The sequence below is a fragment of the Anomaloglossus baeobatrachus genome, chromosome 3, assembly GCF_048569485.1.
Source record: "Anomaloglossus baeobatrachus isolate aAnoBae1 chromosome 3, aAnoBae1.hap1, whole genome shotgun sequence".
Taxonomy (NCBI): Eukaryota; Metazoa; Chordata; class Amphibia; order Anura; family Aromobatidae; genus Anomaloglossus; species Anomaloglossus baeobatrachus.
The window spans coordinates 535,542,959-535,567,052 of NC_134355.1; the positions used below are offsets into that span (position 1 = coordinate 535,542,959).

The following is a 24,094-nucleotide window of genomic DNA, read 5'->3' on the forward strand; positions in this document are numbered from 1 at the left end:
TTAAAATAATTAAGAATAAAACGGAGTGGTATCCCCTCTATTTTTCATAACCAGTCAAAATAAAGCAGACAGCTGAGGATTGTCCCCGTAGCTGTCTGTTTTACCTACCCTGGTTTTCAAAAATAGCTGAGAGCCCACTCAAGTTTTTTTTATGTATTCCATGTCCATATGTTTGCACGGCAAATTCCTCTGTTTTGCTTCCTTTCATAGCCACCTACACCATACATTTTACAGTCATTTTCCAGCATAGAAGTTCGGGTCCTCATTGACTTGTCTGGGTTTCGGGTCAAGTTGAAATCCCGAACCAAACTTTCAACTACATTTTGGGGGTACCCGAATTTCCACGGTTTTGCTCATCCCTAGCTACAATGGTCACAAATAGTTTTATTTTTCATGTACCCATACATGACAGCTCATTCTAAAATGTCACCGGAAATAACGGGTACACTTTAATGACCAGTCAAGTATTGTGTTTTTGCCTTGAAATTCCATGTGTTTTTTTTTTGCATTGACTTGACTGATTATATATATCTGAGGTAGGGACCACCAATGTTGTGAATGGTCACTATGTGTTGCAGTGGAGAAGGTCCACTGTGACGTTAAACTAAAGGTGTTGCTATGGGGCCTGTAGTTCCACAAGACTTTGGTATAGTATTTATGGGTCAGGTTTCCTTTAACAATAGATGGGTGTGGAGAATCACATAGCTCCACCTGTGGGAAGTGTCCGGGGTTAGTTTTAGAGACAGACAGAAGTCTGAGAGTGTGCTGCCCATGAGAATTGTGTGCTGGAGGTCTCAGTGTGTGTGAAGACTGGAGAGAGAGAGACTTCTGGGAATCAGTCCAGGTGAGGACTGGGGAAAAGACTGCAGCCTGGCTGGAGAGGGCTGGAGGCTGCAGGAAGCAACCACAGTGAGTGGTGTTCACTGGCAGAAGACAGTGTGGAGACAGCCTTACTTCCACTATGGACATTTAATTGGACTGGAAGGCCACGGTATGTGAATGTGTTATATTTTCCTTTAAGCCGGTAGAGGCTTTGTTACATTTTGTTTAGCAGTTTATGCTGAGTCTATTAAATAAACTGCTGGGTTTGATAAGAGATGGTGATACCTGTTTTGCCTAAGCTACCTAGCACCACTGCAAGCTAGACACTGCAAAGGTGTTGTTCCTGAGGAACAGCTGGGTCCACGAAGGTTTTCTTTTTTCTGCTGTCTACACACTGCAAGGAAGTGTTGCCGGAGGATCGGCGGGTCCACAAAAAAAATTTCAAAACGGTTTGCGGTGGATCGGCAGGTCCACGAAAGTCTGTGAGAGCTAAGCGGCCATGACTGGAGTAGCTTGTGTGGATGAGATACTGTTAAAGTACCTGGTGCGTGTTGGTGAGCAGCGAATGCAGAAGACCGGCCACCAGGAGGTAAAGAAACAGCAGCAGGAGCTGCAGTGGCGACAGGAGTCAATGGCAGAGCGTCTGGACCTGGTGGCGCTGGACAAGTTGGTATAGTCCCTTGCGGGGCCAGTGCAGACACAGGGTGCCCAGGAGGACACCTGGGGCACCGAGGTACTGTGTGTTTGGGACATGAGTTTTCCCTGGAAAGGTCATGGAATGTACCCTCTGTGGACTGGGTTGCCCAAAATGGGGTGGAGTCCCATAAAGGGGTGGTTGCCCAAAAAGGGGTGGAATCCCATAAAGGGATGACTGCCCAAAAGTGAGTGGAGTCCCATAAAGGGGTTTTTGCCCAAAAAAGGGGTGAAGCACCTCATAGACAAGGGCGCAGTAGCGCATATGGACAGTAGCCAAGGACAAAGGTATTTATGCTGCAAGTGTCCGGTCTGCACTATAGACCACCCATCTGACGAGAAGCCACGTCTGTGTACCGTGGAAGTGGATGGGGAATCTCTAACTGGACTTGTTGACCCTGGTGAGGGCCACACGTGATGTCTACCTGATTCCTGGAAGGAAGATCCATTCCAGCTGCACCCACAATAATGATAAAGAATATCTGGTGGCTAGCGTGGTCATTAAGACAGCCAGGGACATTGGTTCTCATAATGTTGGTGTAGTTTTAGATTTACTGCACCCAATTATTATAGGTTGGGACTCTAAATTATTTGTGGACTTGTGGAAGCAGGAGTGTCGGGTTGCTTGTACAAAAGCCAGAATGGTCCAAAGGAAGCCCCACCACAGTGGGAGGCTAAAAGGGTCCTTGTTGTGTGGTTATGTGTGATAAGGAGAAGATAGCACCTCCTAAAATTAACTGTCCTAAGTTAGTGGGGAGTAAAGAAAATGGTGGACATGCCCAACTTAGTGACATGATGGATAAGGAAATAAATGACAATATGACCGATAGTAATGGGGGAGCTCCAGAAAAGGGGGATGAAACCTGGTTAAGCGGGTTCGTGTTAGTCTAGGACACCAGGGGAGTGACGATGGCTCCAGTAAAGACACTGACTCAATAAAGATGACGAACGAGTACAGTGAGGTACAGATAAGTGAGAAGGGCAAATCCTCTTCCCGACAACAAAGACGTAATAAGCGCTAAGAGGTACTGCAATGTATAGTGTCTGAGGGAACAGAGAAGGTTGAGGAAGGCACATTGCCAGTAACAACTGCTAGTGTAGAGTCAGACAGCGAGGTCCTGCAACAGAAAGAGTAATCTGAGCTGACACATTGTAACGACAGATATCAACGGGCTGAAATTGCAGAAAAGGAGCTGACCAAGGAAGGACTGGTGGTGTCCCTTATGATTTCCAAGTGTGAAGCTGATGGTCCCTCGAGTGTGAGCACTATAGGATATGAAATCCTGGAAATCACTGTAGGAGATGACATCTTAGAGAGTGGTAATGGAGAGAAAAACCACGAAGATCATGGTAAGCAGACCAGTGAACCACCCAGTACTGGGGTGGTTAAGAGTGATTACAGTGGTAAAGCTCTAATAGGAACAAAATGCCACCCTGAAGGGTGTGACGCCCTGGCAGAATCTGATGCTGCAGAGACCAAAGAGAAAGCTGAAGGGGACACTGCGGAGCCCCAAGAGGAAGTTGAAGGTAATGCAGTGAAGACTCCAGAAACAGCTGGTGCTGAAATGGAAAGAGCCTCTGAAAAGGTGAAATCTGAACCAGAGGTCTCACCAGGAGCTGAGAGCTTGACTGACTCAGCTGGAAAGACAAAGATAGAACACATAGAGATTGACTCCACTAAGAAGGAGAAACCTGAGATCAAAGGCAAAGAGAAACCCAAAGGCTCAGAGGCTGGGGCTGAACCTGAGGAGTATGTAACTCAAGATCGAGAGCCTTTGGTAAGAAAAAAAGATGGATGCAAGAGACCCAAGGAGTGGTCTAGTGTCCTTCAAAGTAAAAGAACCGGTCCATTCTTTAAGAGCATGGTATATGTGTCCGAAGACTGAAGAGAAGCCTGTGCTAAAAAGTCGGTGCATGAGGCGTTTAAGAAGGCCATAAGGGCCTATGAAGTGTACTTTGCCCCAGAGACTTGGTTGGCGGTGTGCTCTATAAGTGATGTCAGAAACAAGCGGGTAGATATCCTGAGTGACATGCACCTACAGTGTCTTCGCATGAAGTGGCTTATCTCTGCAAAGATGGAAGAAGATACCAGATGTTTGGAGGATATGAAGTAGCTCACCGCAACATTTCAGGAAGTGGTGGTTGTGAAGAAACCATTAATTGGGCTTGCAATAATAATAGCGCTGAGAAGTAACATTCAGCAAGCTAGGTAGATTCGAGGTATTACAGCTGTTGAATTCGAAGAACACAGTGAAACATTCCGAATCTACAGGAAAACGGCAGAAGCCATGAAGACAGCTCGGAGGCTGTTGGAGTTTGTAGAAGAGGTCACACAAGTGTCCAGAGAACTTGTTAAGAAGATGATTGGCAGAAATGGAAGAGTCATGCAGGAGATGGTAGATAAGTCGGATGTGACGAAAGTGAAGGGTACTTTACATGCTGACACATTGCTAACGATATATTGTCGGGGTCACGTCGTTAGTGACGCACATCTGGCATCGTTAACGACATCGCAGCGTGTGACACGTACGAGCGACCTTCAACGATCGCAAAAGAGGTAAAAATCGTTGATTTTGGAGAGGTCGTTTAATTGCCAAAAATCGTTGTATGTGCAGTAACGATGTTGTTTGTCGTTCCTGCGGCAGCACACATCGATATGTGTGACACTGCAGGAGCGACGAACATCTCCTTACCTCCGTCCACTGGCAATGAGGAAGGAAGGAGGTGGGCGGCATGTTCCAGCCGCTCATCTCCGCCCCTCCTCTGCTATTGGACAGCTGTCGTGTGACATTGCTGTGACGCCGCACGAACCACCCCCTTAGAAAGGAGGCGGTTCGCCGGCCACAGCGACGTCGCAGGGAAGGTAAGTCCGTGTGACGGGTGTTAGCGAATGTTGTGCGCCACGGGCATCGATTTGCCCGTGACTCACAACAACCAACGGGGGCGGGTATGCTCGCTAGCGATATCGGTACTGATATCGCAGCTTGTAAAGTACCCTTAAGACTTGATATTCATAGTGAAGCCAGGATACCCCGTGACGTCGGTATTAGAGTTGAGCGCGGTTCGAGGTTCTCCAGTTCTAAGCTCGAGTGATTTTTGGGGCTGTTCGAGATCGAACTAGAACTCGAGCTTTTTGCAAAAGCTCGATAGTTCTAGATACGTTCGAGAACGGTTCTAGCAGCAAAAAGCAGGGCTTTTTACAGCTACAGTGAGCAGGAGCCGTCCCTGGCAGCCTGCCAGAAGCTGGTAACCAAGATAAACATCGGGTATCCAAGCAAAGCGCTTTAGTTAGTAACCCGATGTTTATCTTAGTTACGTGCAGGAAGCCCACACTTCCCCGCTCAGCTCGCTCCACCCCCTCCTGCCCGCGGCATGTACACATACATACACATACACACACACACACACACAAAACACCCCCCCCCCGCTCGGCTTACCTGCGGTGATGATGTCCCGCCATCCCGACCTCAGCGCTGTCACTGTCCTCCATGGCCGCCGCTTGTCACATCACCTCTCGCTTCCGACCCGAGACTGACTAGCGGTGACGTCACGGACCTCTCGCGATACTTGAAGGGAAGGCGCCGGTCATTAAACTCAGTGACAGGGGCTGTCGGCAGTGCTGGAGATCAGCGCAGGTAATGTACCTCGCTGACAGCAGCACTTGTCATGCCCTGCAGTGACCTGGGCTGACCCATTGATGTTAGCTCAGGTCACTGCACTGCTCTCCCAGCCAATGGGGAACATCCTGCTCTTCATTGACTGGGACAGTGTGGATCGTCATGGCAACCCCTTGGATTACACCAGACCTGGATTTGTTTTTCATTCTAATAAATTGGTTAAAGAGGGAATGTTTTGGGGAGTGTTTTTTCAAATAAAAATGTTTGTCGTCTATTTTTTTTTATTACTGACTGGGTTGGTGATGTCGGGTATCTGATAGACGCCTGACCTCACCAACCCCAGGGCTTGATGCCAGGTGACATTACACATCTGGTATTAACCCCATATATTACCCCGTTTGCCACCGCACCAGGGCGCGGGATGAGCTGGGGCGAAGCACCAGGATTGGCGCATCTAATGGATGCGCCACTTCTGGGGCGGCTGCGGCCTGCTATTTTTAGGCTGGGGAGAGTCCAATAACCATGGACCTCCCTAGTCTGAGAATATCAGGCCCCAGCTGTCTGCTTTACCTTGGCTGGTGATCCAATTTTGGGGGACCCCTACGTGTTTTTTTTAAAAATTATTTATTTAATTTAAAATAACAGCGTGGGGTGCCCTCAGTTTTGGATTACCAACCAAGGTGAGGTTGCCAGCTGTGGTCTGCAGGCTGCAGCCGTCTGCTTTACCCTAGCTGGCTACAAAACTAGGGGGAACCCTACGTCATTTTTTTTTCATTTTTTTGGCTAAATACAAAGCTAAGCACCCCTTAGTGCCACATGAAAGGCACCAAAGGGTGCTCCACTTTTTCTCCACTTTTTCTCCACTTTTTCTCCACTTTTTCTTCACTTCTTCTCCATTTTTTTTCTCCACTTTTTCTCCACTTTTTCTCCACTTTTTTTTCCATTTTTTTCTCCACTTTTTCTCCACTTTTTCTCCATTTTTTTTCTCCACTTTTTCTCCACTTTTTCTCCACTTTTTCTCCACTTTTTCTCCACTTTTTCTCCACTTTTTCTCCACTTTTTCTCCACTTTTTCTTCACTTCTTCTCCATTTTTTTTCTCCACTTTTTCTCCACTTTTTCTCCTTTTTTTCTCCATTTTTTTCTCCACTTTTTCTCCACTTTTTTTTCCATTTTTTTCTCCACTTTTTCTCCACTTTTTCTCCACTTTTTCTCCATTTTTTTTCTCCACTTTTTCTCCACTTTTTCTCCACTTTTTCTCCACTTTTTCTCCACTTTTTCTCCACTTGTGGAGAAAAAGTGGAGAAAAAGTGGAGAAAAAGTGGAGAAAAAGTGGAGAAAAAGTGGAGAAAAAGTGGAGAAAAAGTGGAGAAAAAGTGGAGAAAAAGTGGAGAAAAAGTGGAGAATTTTTTTTCTCCACTTTTTCTCCACTTTTTCTCCACTTTTTCTCCACTTTTTCTCCACTTTTTCTCCATTCTTTTTCTATGGTCGGTCTACCCATTAGCTCTGCCATGCACACTGTAGCTCTACACCTACTGCACATGTTACTTTATGATTGACATCTCTTTCGTACCAGAGCTGTCTAAGTCTACTCTGACCCCATATTTGTCATTACTATATTGTCCTTGTACTGTATTATGACATTTGTATCATGTGTTTCATTTCTTGCTGTGTTGCAATTTTTTTGCTGCATCCCAATTGTACCTCTACATTGTTCGAGTTTATGTTATTGTTCTCTCACTCTTATGTGATACTGATTATTGTCATTTTTCATGATTACATGCAGATAAGTCCAATCTGACGAAGGCTCAGGCCGAAACGTCATTTGTAACTTGTTTTGGACAAAAACATATATGCTTATGAAATTTTTTTTTCTTAATACGGACCAATAAAGAGTGATTTTGCATTACTATCCGTTGTGACTTACTGACTTAGTCTGGGAGATATAGAGTGCCGAGGTTACTCACTAATTTTATCTATTATTACCTCTGAGCACCTATATACCAGTGAGCAGAGCTTCCTCTACAGTAGTTCTCCTGATTAGGCATGCCCTTACCTCATGAGCAGGGCATTGCAGCTTTGGTAGCAACCATTACGACATGGACTCTGCTGCTGTGGACCCGAGAAGAGTGAGTGCAGATTCATTGCACCCACACTCCTCACATGAAGGGTCCGCACTCCTAGAAAATGGGGGATACGTTCCCTGAGTGTCTCCCCCCCCATATTCTAGATGGTCCAGAGTCGTCGTGGGACCCCTTTTATTTTTTTTCTTACAATAAATTGGTGAAAGAGGAAATGTTTTGGGGACTGTTTTTTCAAATAAATTTCTTTTGTCGATTTTTTTTGTTTTTGTTAGTACTGACAGTTTATGATGTTGAGTATCTAATAGACGCCATGACATCACAAACTGCTGGGCTTGATCTCAGGTTACTTTACAGCTAGTATCAACCCGATTTATTACCCCGTTTGCCACTGCACCAGGGCACAGGATGAGCTGGGGTGAAGCTCCAGGATTGGCGCATCTAGTGGATGCGCCACGTCTGGGGTGCCTGCGGCCTGCTATTTTTAGGCTGTGAAGGCCCAATAACTATGGACCTTCCCACCCTGAGAATACCAGACCACAGCTGTCCGCTTTACCTTGGCTGGTGATCCAATTTGGGGGGACCCTACTTTTATTGTGTAATTATTAATTTTTATACAATAATTATAAAAAAGAGCCTGAGGGGACCTCCACATTGGATCCCCAACCACGGTAAAGCTGCCAGCTGTGGTTTTCAGGCTACAGCCGTCTGCTTTACCCTAGCTGGCTATCAAAAATGGGGGGACCCAACGTCATTTTTTTTTTTTTAACTATTTTTTAAATAGAAAAAATTAATGGGCTTCCCTGTATTTTGATTGCCAACCAAGGTAACGGCAGGCAGATGGAGGTGGCAACCCATAGCTGTCTGCTTTATCTGCGCTGAGAATCAAAAATACCGTGGAGCGCTACGTCATTTTTTTAAAGATTTATTTTTACAGCACTGTGATGTCCAGCAATCAAAATACAGGGAAGCCCATTTTATTTTTAGTTATTTAACTAAATAATTAAAAAAAATATATATGGGCTCCCGCTGCATTTTTTGTATTGCTAGCTAAGGGTAATCCAAGCAGCTACTGGCTGCTAACCCCCACTGCTTGGTGTTACCTTCACTGGCAATGGAAAATCCAGGGAAGCATTTTTTATTTTTTTTGCCAAAAAACTACAAAAAAAGGACGTGAGCTTCGCCATATTTTTGTATGCTAGCCAGGTATAGCAGGCAGGTGCTGGAAGAGTTGGATACAGCGCCAGAATATGGCGCTTCTATCAAAATGCCATTTTCTGAGGCGGCTGCAGACTGCAATTCGCAGCAGTGGGGCCCAGAAAGCTCAGGCCAACCTGTGCTGCGGATTCCAATCCCCAGCTGCCTAGTTGTACCTGGCTGGACACAAAAATGGGGCGAAGCCTACGTCATTTGTTTTCTAATTTTTTCATGAAATTCATGAAATAATAAAAAAAGGGCTTCCCTTTATTTTTGGTTCCCAGCTGGGTACAAATAGGCAACTGGGTGTTGGGGGCAGCCGTACTTGCCTGCTGTACCTGGCTAGCATACAAAAATATGGCGAAGCCCACATAATTTTTTCAGGGGGCAAAAAACTTCTGCATACAGTCCTGGATGGAGTATGCTGAGCCTTGTAGTTCTGCAGCTGCTGTCTATCTATATGGAGAAGAGCAGACAGCAGCTGCAGAACTACAAGGCTCAGCATACTCCATCCAGGACTGTATGCAGAATTTTTTTGCCCACCAAAAAAATGACGTGGGCTTCGCCATATTTTTATATGCTAGCCAGGTACAGCAGGCAGCCACGAGCTGCCTCCAACCCCCAGTTGCCTATTTGTACCCGGCTGGCAACCAAAAATATAGGGAAGCCCGTTTTTTTTAATTATTTCACTTATTTCATGAAATAATTAAAAAACAAATGACGTGGGCTTCGCCCCATTTTTGTGTCCAGCCGGGTACAACTAGGCAGCTGGGGATTGGAATCCGCAGCACAGGTTAGCCCGAGGTTTCTGGGCGCCTCTGCTGCGGATTTCAGTCCGCAGCCGTCCCAGAAAATGGCGCTCTCATAGAAGCGCCATCATCTGGCGCTGTATCCAACTCTTCCAACAGCCCTGGAGCCGGGTGGCTTGTTGGGTAATCATGAGTTAATACTGGCTTTGTTTTACTAGCCAGTATTAAGCCAGAGATTCTTAATGTCAGGCACGTTTGACCCGGCCATTAAGAATCTCCAATAAGGGGTTAAAAAAAACACCACACAGAGAAAAAATACTTTAATAGAAATAAATACACAGACCCATTAGAGACTCCATCTTTATTACCCCCTGTCAGCCCTCCACGATCCTGCTCTTCTGTCTTCTTTCTTTCTAGTGTAGTAGTGACGATTGTAGTGAGGATGAGGGTCACCAGCCCATCATGGGCTGGGGAACCTCATCCTCAGTACAATCCTCACTACAATCGGGAAGCAGCGTGCAGCCTTCACTCCGTGAGTGATCAGTGCTGGCTGTCAGCGGTAACGTTACCATAGCAACGGTGCTCTCGGAGCCGCGGTTAGCGGTGACGTCACCGCTAACTGCGTTGCTATGGCAACGGTGATCTCCGTTAATGACCGGCTGTGTCAGCCGGTCCCTAACGGAACGGGGAGTCGACCGTGTGCTAGAGCATGTCGCCGGTACACGGCGATACACATATGTGCACCGTGTACCGGAGAGATGCACTCGCAGGTCCTACATGACGTGTCATAGTCATGTGACCAGTCTGTAGCCAATGAGATAATAGCCACGTGACTGGTCACATGGCTATTTTGACGTCACGATAGGTCCTGCATCTCTGCTGGCAGTGCAGGTCACCGGGAGGATTCAGCGATCATCGGATGGAATAGCGGCAGGAGACAGAGTGCAGGAGGGATCGCGAGGACCGGTAAGTGTTATGGCAATGTTTATTAACTGTTTGTGTACATTTATAATGCATTATTATGTGTTTGTGATTGCCTCCCATTATAGCCTATACGTTCGAGTTCGGTTCGTCGAACGTTCGACGAACCGAACTCGAACGGGTCCCCCGTTCGGCGAGCCGACCTCGAGCCGAACCGGGACCGGTTCGCTCATCTCTAGTCGGTATGCTTCCATGTGTCATTGTGGGAACAAAGGAGTGTGTTAAAAATGTACGAGTTCTCCTAGAATGCCGTCTGGGATACCTGGAAGAGCCAAAGCAATTGAGTCTTGAAAGACAGAAGATTACAGAGAAACTTTGTCAAGTTGAGGTGGCGACCACTTTCGAGCCAGGGCCCAGGGAAGAAGTGCGGTCCATCTAATGAACATGTTGCCTTGAATGGGAATAGAAGCAAGTCCTGTAGTGAAAGGAGCGAAGGTCATAGAGGACCTAGTTATACATCGGGCTTTAGCACAGACTCTGAAGGCTCTAAGACAACGGCCAAAGAAAAGAATGGAGCTTTTGACCAATCTCTAGCCAAAGATGGTGTTGGCAAAGGGAAAAATCAGAGAGACTATCAAAGATGTCCTAGAACAGGGGTCTCAAACTTGGCTGGGTGTATGGGCCGTACAGAGGAAAAAAATAATTTGGGGGGCCGCATTCTTTGCAGGACAAAGTGACATTTTTATTGGTACCATATATATTTTTTTTTTACACACCTTTTGGATCACTGATTTTAAACATTTTTCCCCTGTTTATTATAACAAATGTGCACATTCTTTGTTTAAATATATATAAAAAAAATCTGATGGTGAAAAAAAAATGTCATGCCTTATTTTGAGTTTATTTTTACATTTTATCCCTTTCTTGTAACTAATAGTGTTACAATTAGCACTATATAGAAATTTTGGCCAACATCTTTTAGTAATGTGCCCTATCTTGTTGTAATGTGCCCATCCTTGTCCCCTTGTAGTATTGTGCCCATCCTTGTCCCCAAATTATCGTAATGTGCCCATCATTTAGTAATGTGCCCCATCCTTGTCCCCATCTTATCGTAATGTCCCCATCCTGTAGAAATGTGTTCATCCTTGTCCCCATCCTATAGTAATGTCCCCATCTTATCGTAACGTGCCCATCCCATAGTAATGTGTCCCATCCTTGTCTCCATCTTATAATGTCCCCATCCTGTAGAAATGTGTTCATCCTTGTCCCGATCCTATAGTAATGTCCCCATCTTATCGTAATGTGCCCATCCTGTAGTAATGTGTCCATCCTTGTCCCCAACCTATAGTAATGTACCCATCCTGTAGTAATGTGTTCATCCTTGTCCCCATCTTATAGTAATGCTCACCATCCTTGTCCCCTTGTAGCAATCTCCCTATCCTGTAGTACTATCCCCATTCTATAGTAATGTGCCCATCCTACAGTAATGTCCCCATCATATAGTAATGTGCCAACCTTGTCCCCATCCTATAGTAATGTCGCCAACCTTGTCCCCATCCTATAGTAATGTCCCCATCTTGTCCCCATCCTATAGTAATGTCCCCATCTTGTCCCCATCTTATAGTAATGTCCCCATCCTTTAGTATTGTGCCCATCCTTGTAATGTCCCCATCCTTTAGTAATATCCCAATCCTATAGTAATGTTCCCAGCCTTGTCCCCATCCTATAGTCATGTGCCCACCTTGTCCCCATCCTGTAGTAATGGGTGGGAGGAAATGGTGGCGGCAGCGGCTGAGAGGGGGCAGTGGAGATAGCGGATCAGATGCAGTAATGGGGGCGGATGAAAGGATGGCGCTATAACTTACCGATCGCTCTCCTCAGCTTCCACAGATGCTGGAGTGAAGCTGAGGGGAGCGGTCTCCGGCCACAGATCGCCAGTAATTAGAGAGATTAGTCACAAGGCTGGTCTCTCCAGTCAGAGCTGGGGGCGGGTGAAACAGAGGTCACCCAGCTCCAGCCAATGACCAGTACTATAGCTGCACTGATCATGGCTGGATTTCCATGTTTGAACCATTTTCAATGGTTGAAACATTACAGTGGTTGAGCGGCGTTCGTCAGCCAATCAAAGCCTCCGTAGGTCCGGGTAGGAGACAACACCCCTAATGAGGTCAGGCAGAGGTCCCCTCCTCCCCGAATCTAAGGTATTTGCAAAGCCATCGCAGCCACCGGGGCTCCGGGGCCGTGATTTTGCCATGACGTACTGGGTATGTCATGATGAGTCCTTAACTACCAGGGAGCCATGATGTACCCAGTATGGGGGGTTAATGTGCCGTCCTTCACATACACACACACACACACACACACACACACAGACACACAAAAAAACCCTACCATTCTTCTCACTTGTCCGGCATTCCCTCGGCTGCCTCATCTCTGCTTCGTGCGGCCCCCAGGTCCGTGCTCCTATTAACTATCGCAGCCGGTGCAGGGGCAGATGATTGTTTTGCTGGCACTGAACGTGCAGAGTCAAGGACTCTGAGAGCGCAGCGCCGGCAAAACATTCATCTGACATAAAGCGCAAACAGTGGCTGTGGCCCTTGAAGCAGCCACGATAGTTAATAGAGGCACGGGGTTTGGGGCTGCACGAAGCAGCCTGAGAGGCCGCATGCAGCCCGCGGGCCGCGTGTTTGAAACCTCTGTCCTAGAAGAAGTGCCCAAAATAGATCTGCAAAAAGAGAATGAGGAGGGTCTACATATAGCAGATCGTCTATCAGCTCTGTGCTAAAGTACCCAGACAGTAGCCCGTCTAGTCGACTAGATAGCTCTGAGTCAGACCAGACAGTAGTTTCGACTAGAAAAGAGGCTCCCTACCGCACTGGCTGTTGTAGACAGTCATGGAGAGATAGGTCTGACTGGGGGGCATATCTGGGAAGGGGGTTAACTGAGACGGGTCTGGTGACAATGGCCAAACTCTAGTAGGAGCTGAAGCGCATATTTATCAGGGAGGACCCTCTCGACTGGTAGGGCAAGGTAACACTAATGTCCTGTCTCAGGGCCCCTGTAGGTTGTCAAGTGTCCAACCCTACAAGTTTGAACAGAGGGGGAGGGTATGTGAGGTAATGACCCCAATGCTGTGAATGGTCGCTATGTGTCATAGTGGAGAAGGTCCCCTACGATGTTAAACTAAAGTTGTTGCTATGGGACCTGTAGTTCCACAAGACTTTGGTATAGTATTTATGGGTCAGGTTTCCTTTAACAATAGATGGGTGTGGAGAATCACATAGCTCCACCTGTGGGAAGTGTCCGGGGTTAGTTTTAGAGACAGACAGAAGTCTGAGAGTGTGCTGCCCATGAGAATTGTGTGCTGGAGGTCTCAGTGTGTGTGAAGACTTGAGAGAGAGAGAGACTTCTGGGAATCAGTCCAGGTGAGTACAGGGGAAAAGACTGCAGCCTGGCTGGAGAGGGCTGGAGGCTGTTGAAGCAACCACAGTGAGTGGTGTTCACTGGCAGGAGCCAGAGTGTAGAGACAGCCATACCTCCACTATGGACAGTTAATTGGACTGGAAACCCACGGTATGCGGATGTGTTATATTTTCCTTTAAGCCGGGAGAGGCTTTGTTACATTTTGTTTAGCAGTTTATCCTGAGTCTATTAAATAAACTGCTGGGTTTTATTAGAGACGGTGATACCTGTGTTGCCTAAGCCACCTAGCATCGCTGAAAGCAAGTGAAACCCCCAGGTTACAGTAAACAACATTCCAATATAAATATATGTGTGTGTATGTATATATATATATATATATATATTACAAAAACATATAAAATACTGTATATACACCATTTGGTAAAAATTAAGAGACCATTACAAAATTATCAGTTTTTCTGATTTTTCTCTTTACAGGTATATTTTTGAGTAAAGTGTAAATTGTTCTTTTATTCTATAAACTTGATTTTTAAATCCTTCGCAAAGTTTAATCTACCCAATTGCAGCCTTGGTGAAGCATTCCCAGATAATCACCAATCCTCCACCAAATTTCACAGTGGGTGCAAGACACTGTGGCTTGTACACATCTCCAGGTCTCCGTCTAGTCATTAGACGACCTGGTGTTGGGCAAAGCTGAAAATTAGACTCATCAGAGAAGATTACCTTACTCTAGAAATTGGTCAGAATAAACTTTGTGAAGGACGTATGAATCAAGCCGCATACAAGGTTATTCTGGAAAAACAGTTGCTTCCTTCTGCTCAGGCAATGTTCCCCAACTCTTAGAACTGGATTCTCCAGCAGGACATTGCGCCATTCCACATAGCTAGGTCAATCAATGTGTGGATGAAGGACCACCACATCAAAACCCTGTCGTGGCCAGCCCAATCTCCAGACTTGAACCCCATTGAAAACCTTTGGAATGCAATCAAGAGGAAGATGGATAGTCACAAGCCATCAAACAAAGAACAACTACTTACATTTTTGCACTAGAAGTGGCATAAGGTCACCCAAAAGCAGTGGGAAAGACTGGTGGAAAGCATGCCAAGATACATGAAAGCTGTGATTAAAAATGATGATTATTCCACAAAATATTGATTTCTGAACTCTTCCCGAGTTAAACCATTAGTATTGTTGTTTCTAAATGATTATGAACTTGTTTTCTTTGCATTATTTGAGGTCTGAAAGTAATGCATTGTTTTGTTGTTTTGACCATTTCTCATTATCAGAAAATAAATACAAAATGTATTGCTTGGAAATTCGGAGACATGTTGTCAGTAGTTTATAGAATAAAAAAAAACAAAAACATTTTACTCAAAAATATACCTATAAAGAGAAAAATGAGAAAAACTGCCAATTTTGCAGTGGTCTCTTAATCTTTGCCAGATCTGTATATACACACACATATAGGTTATTATGCACATTGGAAAATATGTTTGTTCTTCTGTAATGATCAGCATGGCAGCATATTGCTCATGTGTATAGAGATATTGGGGTGTATTACAAGTATAACACAGTCTAATCAATACTGACAATGCGGGGATATGTAATGGCAGACTATCACAGTGAAAATGGTAAAATGCAGTGTTTTGTCTTGAAGAATACAAATGTATTTGTTAAAGCAATCCAAATAGTGAACAGATCTTCTTCAACAAAAGGTGTGTCTACTGCCCCTTTAATTGATATACCGTGGGTTGTATTGTTATTATACAGACTGTATATTTAATGAAAAATAAATATTACCTTAAACTGCGCTGAACCAAAGCTGAAAATTGAACATATTTTCAGCACCTCCTCACTATTTTCATTCAGAATTTGAAATGACACCTTGCATAGGTTGTTTCCTTTAACAATATAGGCCATTGTTTGCCCAGATGCTGTCTTCAATTCAGCCTTCAGAAAACATAAGAAATGTGTACATGAAGAGTCAATATCAATTTTTAGAAATGTCCCTTCAATTTTACCCTGATGAAGCCAAAATAGATAAAATCAATTAAGAAGATAAGTTAGTGTAACATCACTGACTATCATCAGTAATAGCTTATGGTTGAATTCCCCAGTGTGTTAGGATTTTTTATCTTGTAACCAGGAACATTAAAGGAGCTGTCCACATCTGGACAATCCACTATTAATGAACACAAAATTCTATACTTACCTACCAGACTGAAGACAAGGAACACACCAGATGCAATTGATGTCAGGTGCACGGACTCGACAACGGCATCAAGGGAAGTGTAGTAAGCTATGTCCAGCACTCATGTGAGTAAAAATTTATATTTTATTCTTTAAGATAAAATCTTCCAGATACACGAACAAGGAAAGTTCCTCTGTCGCTTTTGAAACACACTCTCTTTTCTTAGTCATAGCATACCTACCTGACTGGTGCGGCGCTTCCATTCTCAGTTCTTTGAACCCTGGCAGTTTTCTGACATTTGAAAAATGTAATGTGACCACTGCAGCCAAGTAGCATCTCCTGATCGCTTGCAGCCTTTAAATTACATTCAATTGGCAGAACAAACCTTCTTTCAGATGTCGGGTGTGCATGTATGTAGAGCTGAGCAAACCTCAGGCTCGGGGTTCGAGTTTGGAAAAAGACATGAAACTCAGCCTGGTGAGTATAGCGCTGTGCTCGTATCTGAGTGATTACCTGCATTGTGCGCACTGCGGGATGTTTTTCTTCGGCTCAAATTTGGCTTTCATTCAGACTTCTAAGTTGTTTTGTTCAAGCAGAGGTAAAAAAAAAAACTTTACAAACACTGCCCACCCACCTCCAGAAGTGTTTTGCTATGGGACATTGTAAAACACTTCTGGAGGTGGGGGGGGGCGGTGTTTTCTTTTGTATGCTTTTTTTTTTTGTTTGTTTTTTAAAATCTCCATGAACAAAACAGCTTAGAACTCTGAATGAAAGCCAAATTTGAGCCGAATAAACACATTCCACAGTGCGCACAATGCAGGTAATCACTCAGATACGAGCACAGCGCGATACTCACCGGGCTCAAGTCTTTTTCCAAGCCCGAACCTTGAGCCTGATGTTTGCTCAACTCTACACGTATAAAACTGGTTCAGGAGCGTAGCCTGCACCATTAAGGGTGAATGATGAGTTTGTTATGCAGCCGATGCCTAGAAGAACTAGTTTTCTTTAAAGCTGTTTAATCACTTAAATGCTGCTGTCCATCTGTGATTCTTGGGGTGTTGATGTTTTACCATTGCGGCTAGTAGTCTGTTAAGGGCCTTGTTGCCTCTATATTTTTACACTTATGAAGCCCTCCCTGTGGCTCATATTAATGGACTATCAATGAATAGTGTGAACCTGGGAAATCACTTTTAATTCCATATATTTTGCTATCAGTTTTAAGGGTCTTTGAAGTCCTATTTTATTTTTCCCCATTCCCCCCTAGCTCTCCCCATATTACTCCATAAGTTAATTTAAAATACCCTTCACAGATTGTCACATTAGTGATTTCCTTAGTGACTTGTCTTCTTGTATGCACGTGATTAGCTCCCACATAGCCTGCTTTACATTGTCTTGGCATGTTTTTGTGCCGCCCCTGCAGTGGTCAAACCGATTGGATTCGGGGGTGTTGCTACTGTGGCTCGAGGGTCTCCGGACCCGGGGGTGTGCGGCCACTCTCAAATGTAAAATAGGCTATTTACAGGGGATAATAGTTTGTGACGCCACCCGTGGTGTGCGGTAACTGGGATTACCGCCGCTGCCGATGGGAGCACCCGGGAGAGATGGAATGGGGGCAGCCAGATGACGTTTCCCTCCACGGGTAGGGAAGGCCCCGGGGCTCTGGATGGTGGGGTGCAGGGAAGCGTAGGCTTGCAGGAAGCAGGGGATGACCATTTACTCACTCAGGCCGGTTATCGTAGTGCTGGATGATGTTTTGTAAAGTCATTACACAAACATGCTGCAGATGAACCAAAAGTCCCAGTGCACCACTGCTGCTTGGGAAGGAGAGTACGTCCAGGTATCTGTGCCGCACCCACGTCAGCAGTCGGGCTGCTCGGATCCGGATCCGCAGTGGCTCGAGGGGTTTCCGGACCCAGGGGGTCACGCGGACACTCAAATAAAAAGGGACGTATAAGTACGGGGATTGCTGTAGATACTTTGTGACGCCACCCACCGCTGCTGTTGGGAGGCACCCGGGGGTGATGGAATGGCAGCTAGTTGTTTAACCCCTCCGTCGGTAGGGGTGGATGCCCCGGGGCTCAGTGTCCAGGACACGGGGAGTGATGTAGGCCGGAGGTGGCGCGCTGGGCCGGACCAGGAAATGTTAGTGTACTCACTGTTGAATAATTGCACACAAGTCTGTTGGTAAACCAAGGTGTCAGTGGCCGGCTGCTGCATCCGGGTGGGTGTACTCGGGTCTCACACCCGGCTGGCGTACCGATGTCCCTTCCTCCGGCACTTTGTAATTTTCCTCACTTCTGGACAACTCCGTATGGAACGGGGAAGTCCGCTCCCGGTATATTCTGCTTGGGAGATATGCCCGCGAAAACTGACCCTTGGGATTTCAGTGGGTGTTTGCGGATACCCTATCCCCTGCGGTGGGCTGCCGTTTCACTCTATCTGGGCTAACACTTCTGGAGCAATGTCTGAAACCTTGCTCCCGGTCTGGTGAATTAGAGAAGTGGCTTGCAACTGTCTTCTAACTAGGGTCCAGGTACCCCACCTGTGCACATTTTCCGGACCGAATCTCCACTGTCGGTACCGGCGGGCTCCAACCCTGTCCCGGTCCACTCTGAGATCTCCCGCGACAGGACTCTCGTCGCCTTTGGACACGGTCCACTGCTTGCCACCTAGCCAGTAGACCAGAGCCACTACCCTGGCTACCTGCACTAGACACAGTCTCGAGCTCTCTGCACAGCCTGTCACTGTCACTGACCGACTCCACTCCAACCTCCAACTTCCACTTGACTCTAAACTCTGACTTCAACTTCAACTAACTGGTTCCCTCCCCCGGATCCTCAAGACCCCTAGGTGGGCGCTCCCAAACCGCCTGGTCCTGCCCACTGGTGTGCCCTTCCTACCCTGAGGGGGGTGGCTAGGATTTTGGGCTAATGGGACCTAGTGTGGGAAGATGTTGTGTGGGGTGTAGTATTCTTCTGTGACCACCTGGCGGTACCAGGGCGTCACATATCCGCTCCCAATAGTATTGCTTTTGCTATGTCCCAATTTAGTCCGACCTCTCGGGAGCTTCGGCTCCTCAGCCCAGTTCCCTCTCCCTTTGAGAGTATCTACTACACTTCCTCTCCCTTTGCTCCCCTGGAGCTCACTGACTTGTCACCTCCCACCAGTCTGTCTGACCCTCAAGGTGGGCGGCACTCTCCTGCTAGACCTACCCACTGGCTTCTCTGTCCTGTACTGGTGTGAGTGTGGATTGGGGTTTTGAATGCGGTTGGTAGCAATACCACTAGGTGGAACCTGGTACCAAGGAGGGTGGGTTCTGCACTATCAGGACAGGAGTGCAGTTCCCTGTGACACCCTGACTAGTGCAGGGGCGTCACATTTTTTCATTAATTGACGTCCCTCTTTTTGCCTGTTTCTTTAGGGGACCCTGTCCACAGTGTTACTGGTTTCTGTTGTAAACTGCAAAGCTGTTGGAGGTTCTCTGTTGGGTCTCTATTTTGCATCATTCCAGAAATATGTAACTTTACTGTTATATATTATATGTGGAGGATTTTGCCCAACTGTTTATCTGTTAATGATTTTGGATTGAACTTATTCATTGATCTGGATTGCTTATCAGCAATAAGCTTATAACTCTGGGTGATCTAGATACCGCAGTTGCTGTTCTGCTAGAATATATGTATAGTGACCATATAGAACTATTGAGCATGAATGTTTCTGGGAATTCCTTGATGATATGAACCAAATTTTTTTGCACTTGCTTTATAAACTTGGTGAATATATGTATTAAAACTAAGCACTCTACAAGTAGTGATGTTTATTTATTTATTTATAAACACCTTTAATATTTTTTCTATCTATTTATTTATTTAAACTAATTGGTTCATACAATTAAATTGAGTCTAACCAGAAATATTTGTGTTTATATATATATATATATATATATATATATATATATATATATATTAATAAACTGTGTGCACACTAAATTATTTATCACAGAACAGATCGATCACTGACAAGGATATATATATTATTAAATAATTTATTAAAATCTATTTATATTTGTAATATATATTTCTTATTAACCCCTCGTGTCCCTTGTTGTATTAAAGTGGAACTCCTTTGGAAATTTTATTATTGTATGTAAAAAATTTTTTTGATATTTGAAATAAAAATTATTTTAATGATTTATTGATTTCTATAGCTTCTTTTGGTTTGGGAATTGGTTTTAACCAAACCACAGTGTTTTGCATTAATGTTTGAAGCTGGACCACTTGGTGGGGAAATATAATTTATATGGGCATATGGTAAATAAATTGATCTGGATTAGTCTACATGTACATGGTGTAAGGGTGCACTGTCCAGGAGGATTGTATACCAACTATTACTCCCTCTCCTGGGTCCTTATTACTAACAAAGCCATCTTGTATTTATTGTGAACAATCCCTAGGTGTTTTTTGTGTATATTTCATTAGGTGTGTTGGGATTTATTACAGGGGTTCTAGTGGTTGTAGGATATACTTTGACCTTATCTGAGACTGTGGTTGGTTGAACAAAAAAGTGGATCTGCAATGCTATCACAAAAGAGGGCCTTGAATTTCTGGTCCATCAACTCTCATTCTTCATTACCATTTATATAGAATCTTTTTGCCCCTCCTATATTATTGGGTGTCACCTTTTTGCTTTAGGAATGGCCCCTACTTTTGATCCTTGTCTCCATCCATGACAATCAGTTGCTAGGGGTGTTCACCCCTGATTAAGTAAACTCTGATTAGCCCGGATGCTGAGAAGCAGCTGCCCATGAATTAACCTGTGGTCATGGTACCTCTGATGCATCTGGACATGATGACTTGCTCCCCCTGGATCTCGATAATTTGATCCTTAATGCACAAGGGGGGTTGGGTCTGTAATCTTTGATGGGTCACCCTTGTGAATTGGTTACCTGACGTGCACCTTTCCCATAGTCATGTGATCTTCAGGAACACAGGGTGCTACGTCTGCTACATGCCCCACTGGTGACCCTTTGGGGTTTTTTTTTTCCCATGACTTGCATCACAGTTGGGGCATGTCATCTTGTGGACCTAGTAGATGGATCATTAAGGCACATACCTACACTGCACAGATGGCTGTTAATCAAATGTGTTTGATGCTCTAGTGTTTACCTAGTTTGGACATGCACACTTAGTATCTTGGATACTGGCTTCTTAGACGATATCTAATATATAAAGCTGAGTGTATGTCCGCTAAAGGAATCTGCTCCGTTGCATTTACAATCACGAAATTTTGCATAGACGCCCCATGTGACCCAGGGAACGTCATGGACTGTTTTGACAGAAAAATGTAACCCCATGGTTTACAGTTAGTCTCTAAAATCCTGCTGCCATTAAACTGAATGGAGGTGGGAGCTATAGGTTATTAATAGCAACTGTCAGTGGTTGCTATAGGAACAGAATAAACTGTTGGTTGAAGCTTATGCGTAAGGTTATATGATATCAGTGGAGAGATGGATAGAGAGACAGAAAAAGACAGACAGACAAAGACACAGACAAAGACACAGACAGAGACAGATGGGGAAAGAGACAGCCCTGGAAAGAGACAGCCCTGGAAAGAGACAGCCCTGGAAAGAGACAGCCCTGGAAAGAGACAGCCCTGGAAAGAGACAGCCCTGGAAAGAGACAGCCCTGGAAAGAGACAGCCCTGGAAAGAGACAGCCCTGGAAAGAGACAGACCAAGACAGACGGAAAAGAGACAGAGTGACACACACATAGAGACAAAGACAGAGGTAGAGAGAGACACAGACAGACACAGAGATGGAGACCGATAGACTGATACAAATACAGACAGAGATAGAAATAGACAGAGACATAGACACAGACAGACAAGGAAAGAGACAGACAGAGAGACAGGCAGACAGCGACACACAGACAGAAACTGGGAGAGAGACAGGGAGACAGTTACTATCCCGGGTAAAGCCCGGGTACTACAGCTAGTACACTATAATCTTCAATTCTATCATTTGATGTGGACCTACAGTTGCTATTTAAAGTGGATATTGCATTTAGCAGCACTTTTCTAATGCTATCTTGGCATCTTGCCACATGTCTCCTGGCCTACAGATAACACTTGTCAGGGAGGGGAAAAACATTGGGGGCCATAGCATAATGCAACAACAAAAGGGAAGTGTCTTTTTTTTCTTTAATCCACCTTTTTGGGCTGCAATTTCCGTTCTGGTGACTTGGAAAACCGACTATGCATACACCACTGTTTTAATCTAAATTGGCATCTAATATTTGGATAATTATAGTGCTTGGGATAGTTGCTTGTTGTATCCTAGTACTAGTATCTATGCACATGTGTCATAATTTTTTGCCCTTGCTCTTTTATTTTGTAATCATTGCTGTGGTTTTTTAACGGTGTGAGTATATTGGTGAACTTATGACCTAGGGGTTTCTATGAATTTACTAGAGCCAGCCTACAGTGTGCGGGAGCATCATTATTATTGTTTGTTACTGTGTCAACTTCCACGGATAGGTAGGGCTCTCCACTAGCGTCTTTCTTAGGGACCATTATATGCATCATATACTGTATACATTGTAATTGTATGATCACCTCTACTGTCCTTTGTTAAGTACAAACTCCAAGCCTGATCAATGACATGCTTATATACACCACTTGTAACTATTTTTGATCAATTTGTTCCCATTTTTCTATTTTTTTCAGTTTTAATGCATGTCTAATAAATTTTTTATGTTTAATAGGGGATTTTTTCTAGTTAGTCCTAGTCTTTGAATTCCTCTACTTTGGGCAGACAGTTGTGTAGCAGCTTTGCACAAATCAATTTTCATTATGTTGTTAAGTTAGTATTATTGAAAAAAATACCCACGCCTGTGTGTAGTAGATTCTCCTCTTCACTGATGGCAGAGTAATTCCTGCAGTTTATAAACCACAAAAAAATGGCATGCTAACACCAGCATCTTTTCACTACAGTAAAGATCAGACAGACTTTGCAAACTCAAAAAGACTACCCCTTTTTAGACTGTGCAAATCGCTCAAAAAAGTACCGTATCTCAGAGGCACCATGGTTGTTGCACTTTAAAGCCTTTACTAAGATTTGTGCTTACAATAGAGTTATGTTCATGGGGTAGCTGCTAGCCTGAGGAGTGAGGTTGATGCAAGAGTAGCCAAACTATTCAGGTCACGGACTGGAGAAACAGCACCAGGGACAGAGTCAGGAGACAAAACAAGAGAGAAGTCAGGCTCAAAACCAGCACAGACTAATCCAGATGCAGAATCAGAAGGCAGAGAGGAATGATTAACTATCCAGGATCAAAACAGGTCAAACCAAGGGATATCCATATTCATAGAACTATACAAGTAGGGTCAGGAATGAGTCCAAAACAGCACTGTCACGCTAGGTACAGGGAAATATTAAGCGCACGGTGAAAAGGAAGGGAAACCTTGTATCTAAGGAAAGGGAAGATGGTGACCCCTGACCAAACCTACTGCTGGTCCCTGGGGTCCCTCACCATCCTAGATAGGTTTCGCACCTATGCGTCAAACCGGACACCTGACCCTAGGTATCCCTAGTACTAAATAGGGAATGGATGGGATGAGCTCTTCATCAACCCCACTAAAAAACTAAAGAAGACACAAGGTGGACACACAGGGGAGAAAAGCATGAACTACTTATTAGATGACTCACATAGAAGTTCAGCAGAGGTTTCACCAACGATGCCACAGAGGAGTAGAAACCACCTGCTTGCACCCTAGGCTTGAAGGAACTAAAAATATCACCAGCACAGTCCAAAGGAAGGAAGGTGTATTTAAACACCAAGGGAATACTGATAATCAACAGCTGGTTGGAAGTTGAGCTCCTGCTAGGTCTAACAGGAAGAAAGGTGAATCTAGCAGGAAAGGTACTGTACCGCCCCGCAGCCTCGGCTGCGGCCGCCGAGCCACTCGGGTCCGGGCTCGTGTGTCAGTGGCTCGAGCGCCTCCGGACCCCGGGGGTCACGTCGCTCTGGAAGGGTGTAGTGGCGGTGCATGCAGGGGTTTGGGGTGGTTGTTTGGAAAAGTTCGTGACGCCACCCACGGGTTGTGGTGATTGTAGGATGGACACCACCGCTGCCGTAGGCCTCCTGGGGATGGTGTTGTGCAGCACAGTGTTAAGGGGGGGCGATGGTCCCAGGGGCCCACGGGAAGGATGAAGGCTGGGGTGCAGGGTGCAGGGTAGCGGTACCGCGTGGTGCGGTGCCTGATGGCACTGGTGTACTCACTCTGACACAAGATAATGGAGTCTCTGGTAAACCAAATGGTAGAATGGACGGGGCCCACAGCCAGCTGCGGTGTTCTCCCTGGACAGGCTGGTGATGGCTGTCGTTTCCCTGCACCTGTGTTAT

General features: G+C 45.2%; 1 protein-coding gene across 1 annotated transcript in view; it reads right to left on the reverse strand.

Moving 5' to 3' along the window:
- Positions 1 to 24,094, reverse strand: part of LOC142297294 (phospholipid scramblase 2-like) — a 119,139-nt gene that overhangs the window by 12,789 nt on the left and 82,256 nt on the right. The window contains exon 5 of the mRNA XM_075341538.1: positions 15,302 to 15,451. Coding sequence (XP_075197653.1) covers positions 15,302 to 15,451 — 150 coding nt within the window. The remainder of the gene's footprint in view (positions 1 to 15,301; positions 15,452 to 24,094) is intronic.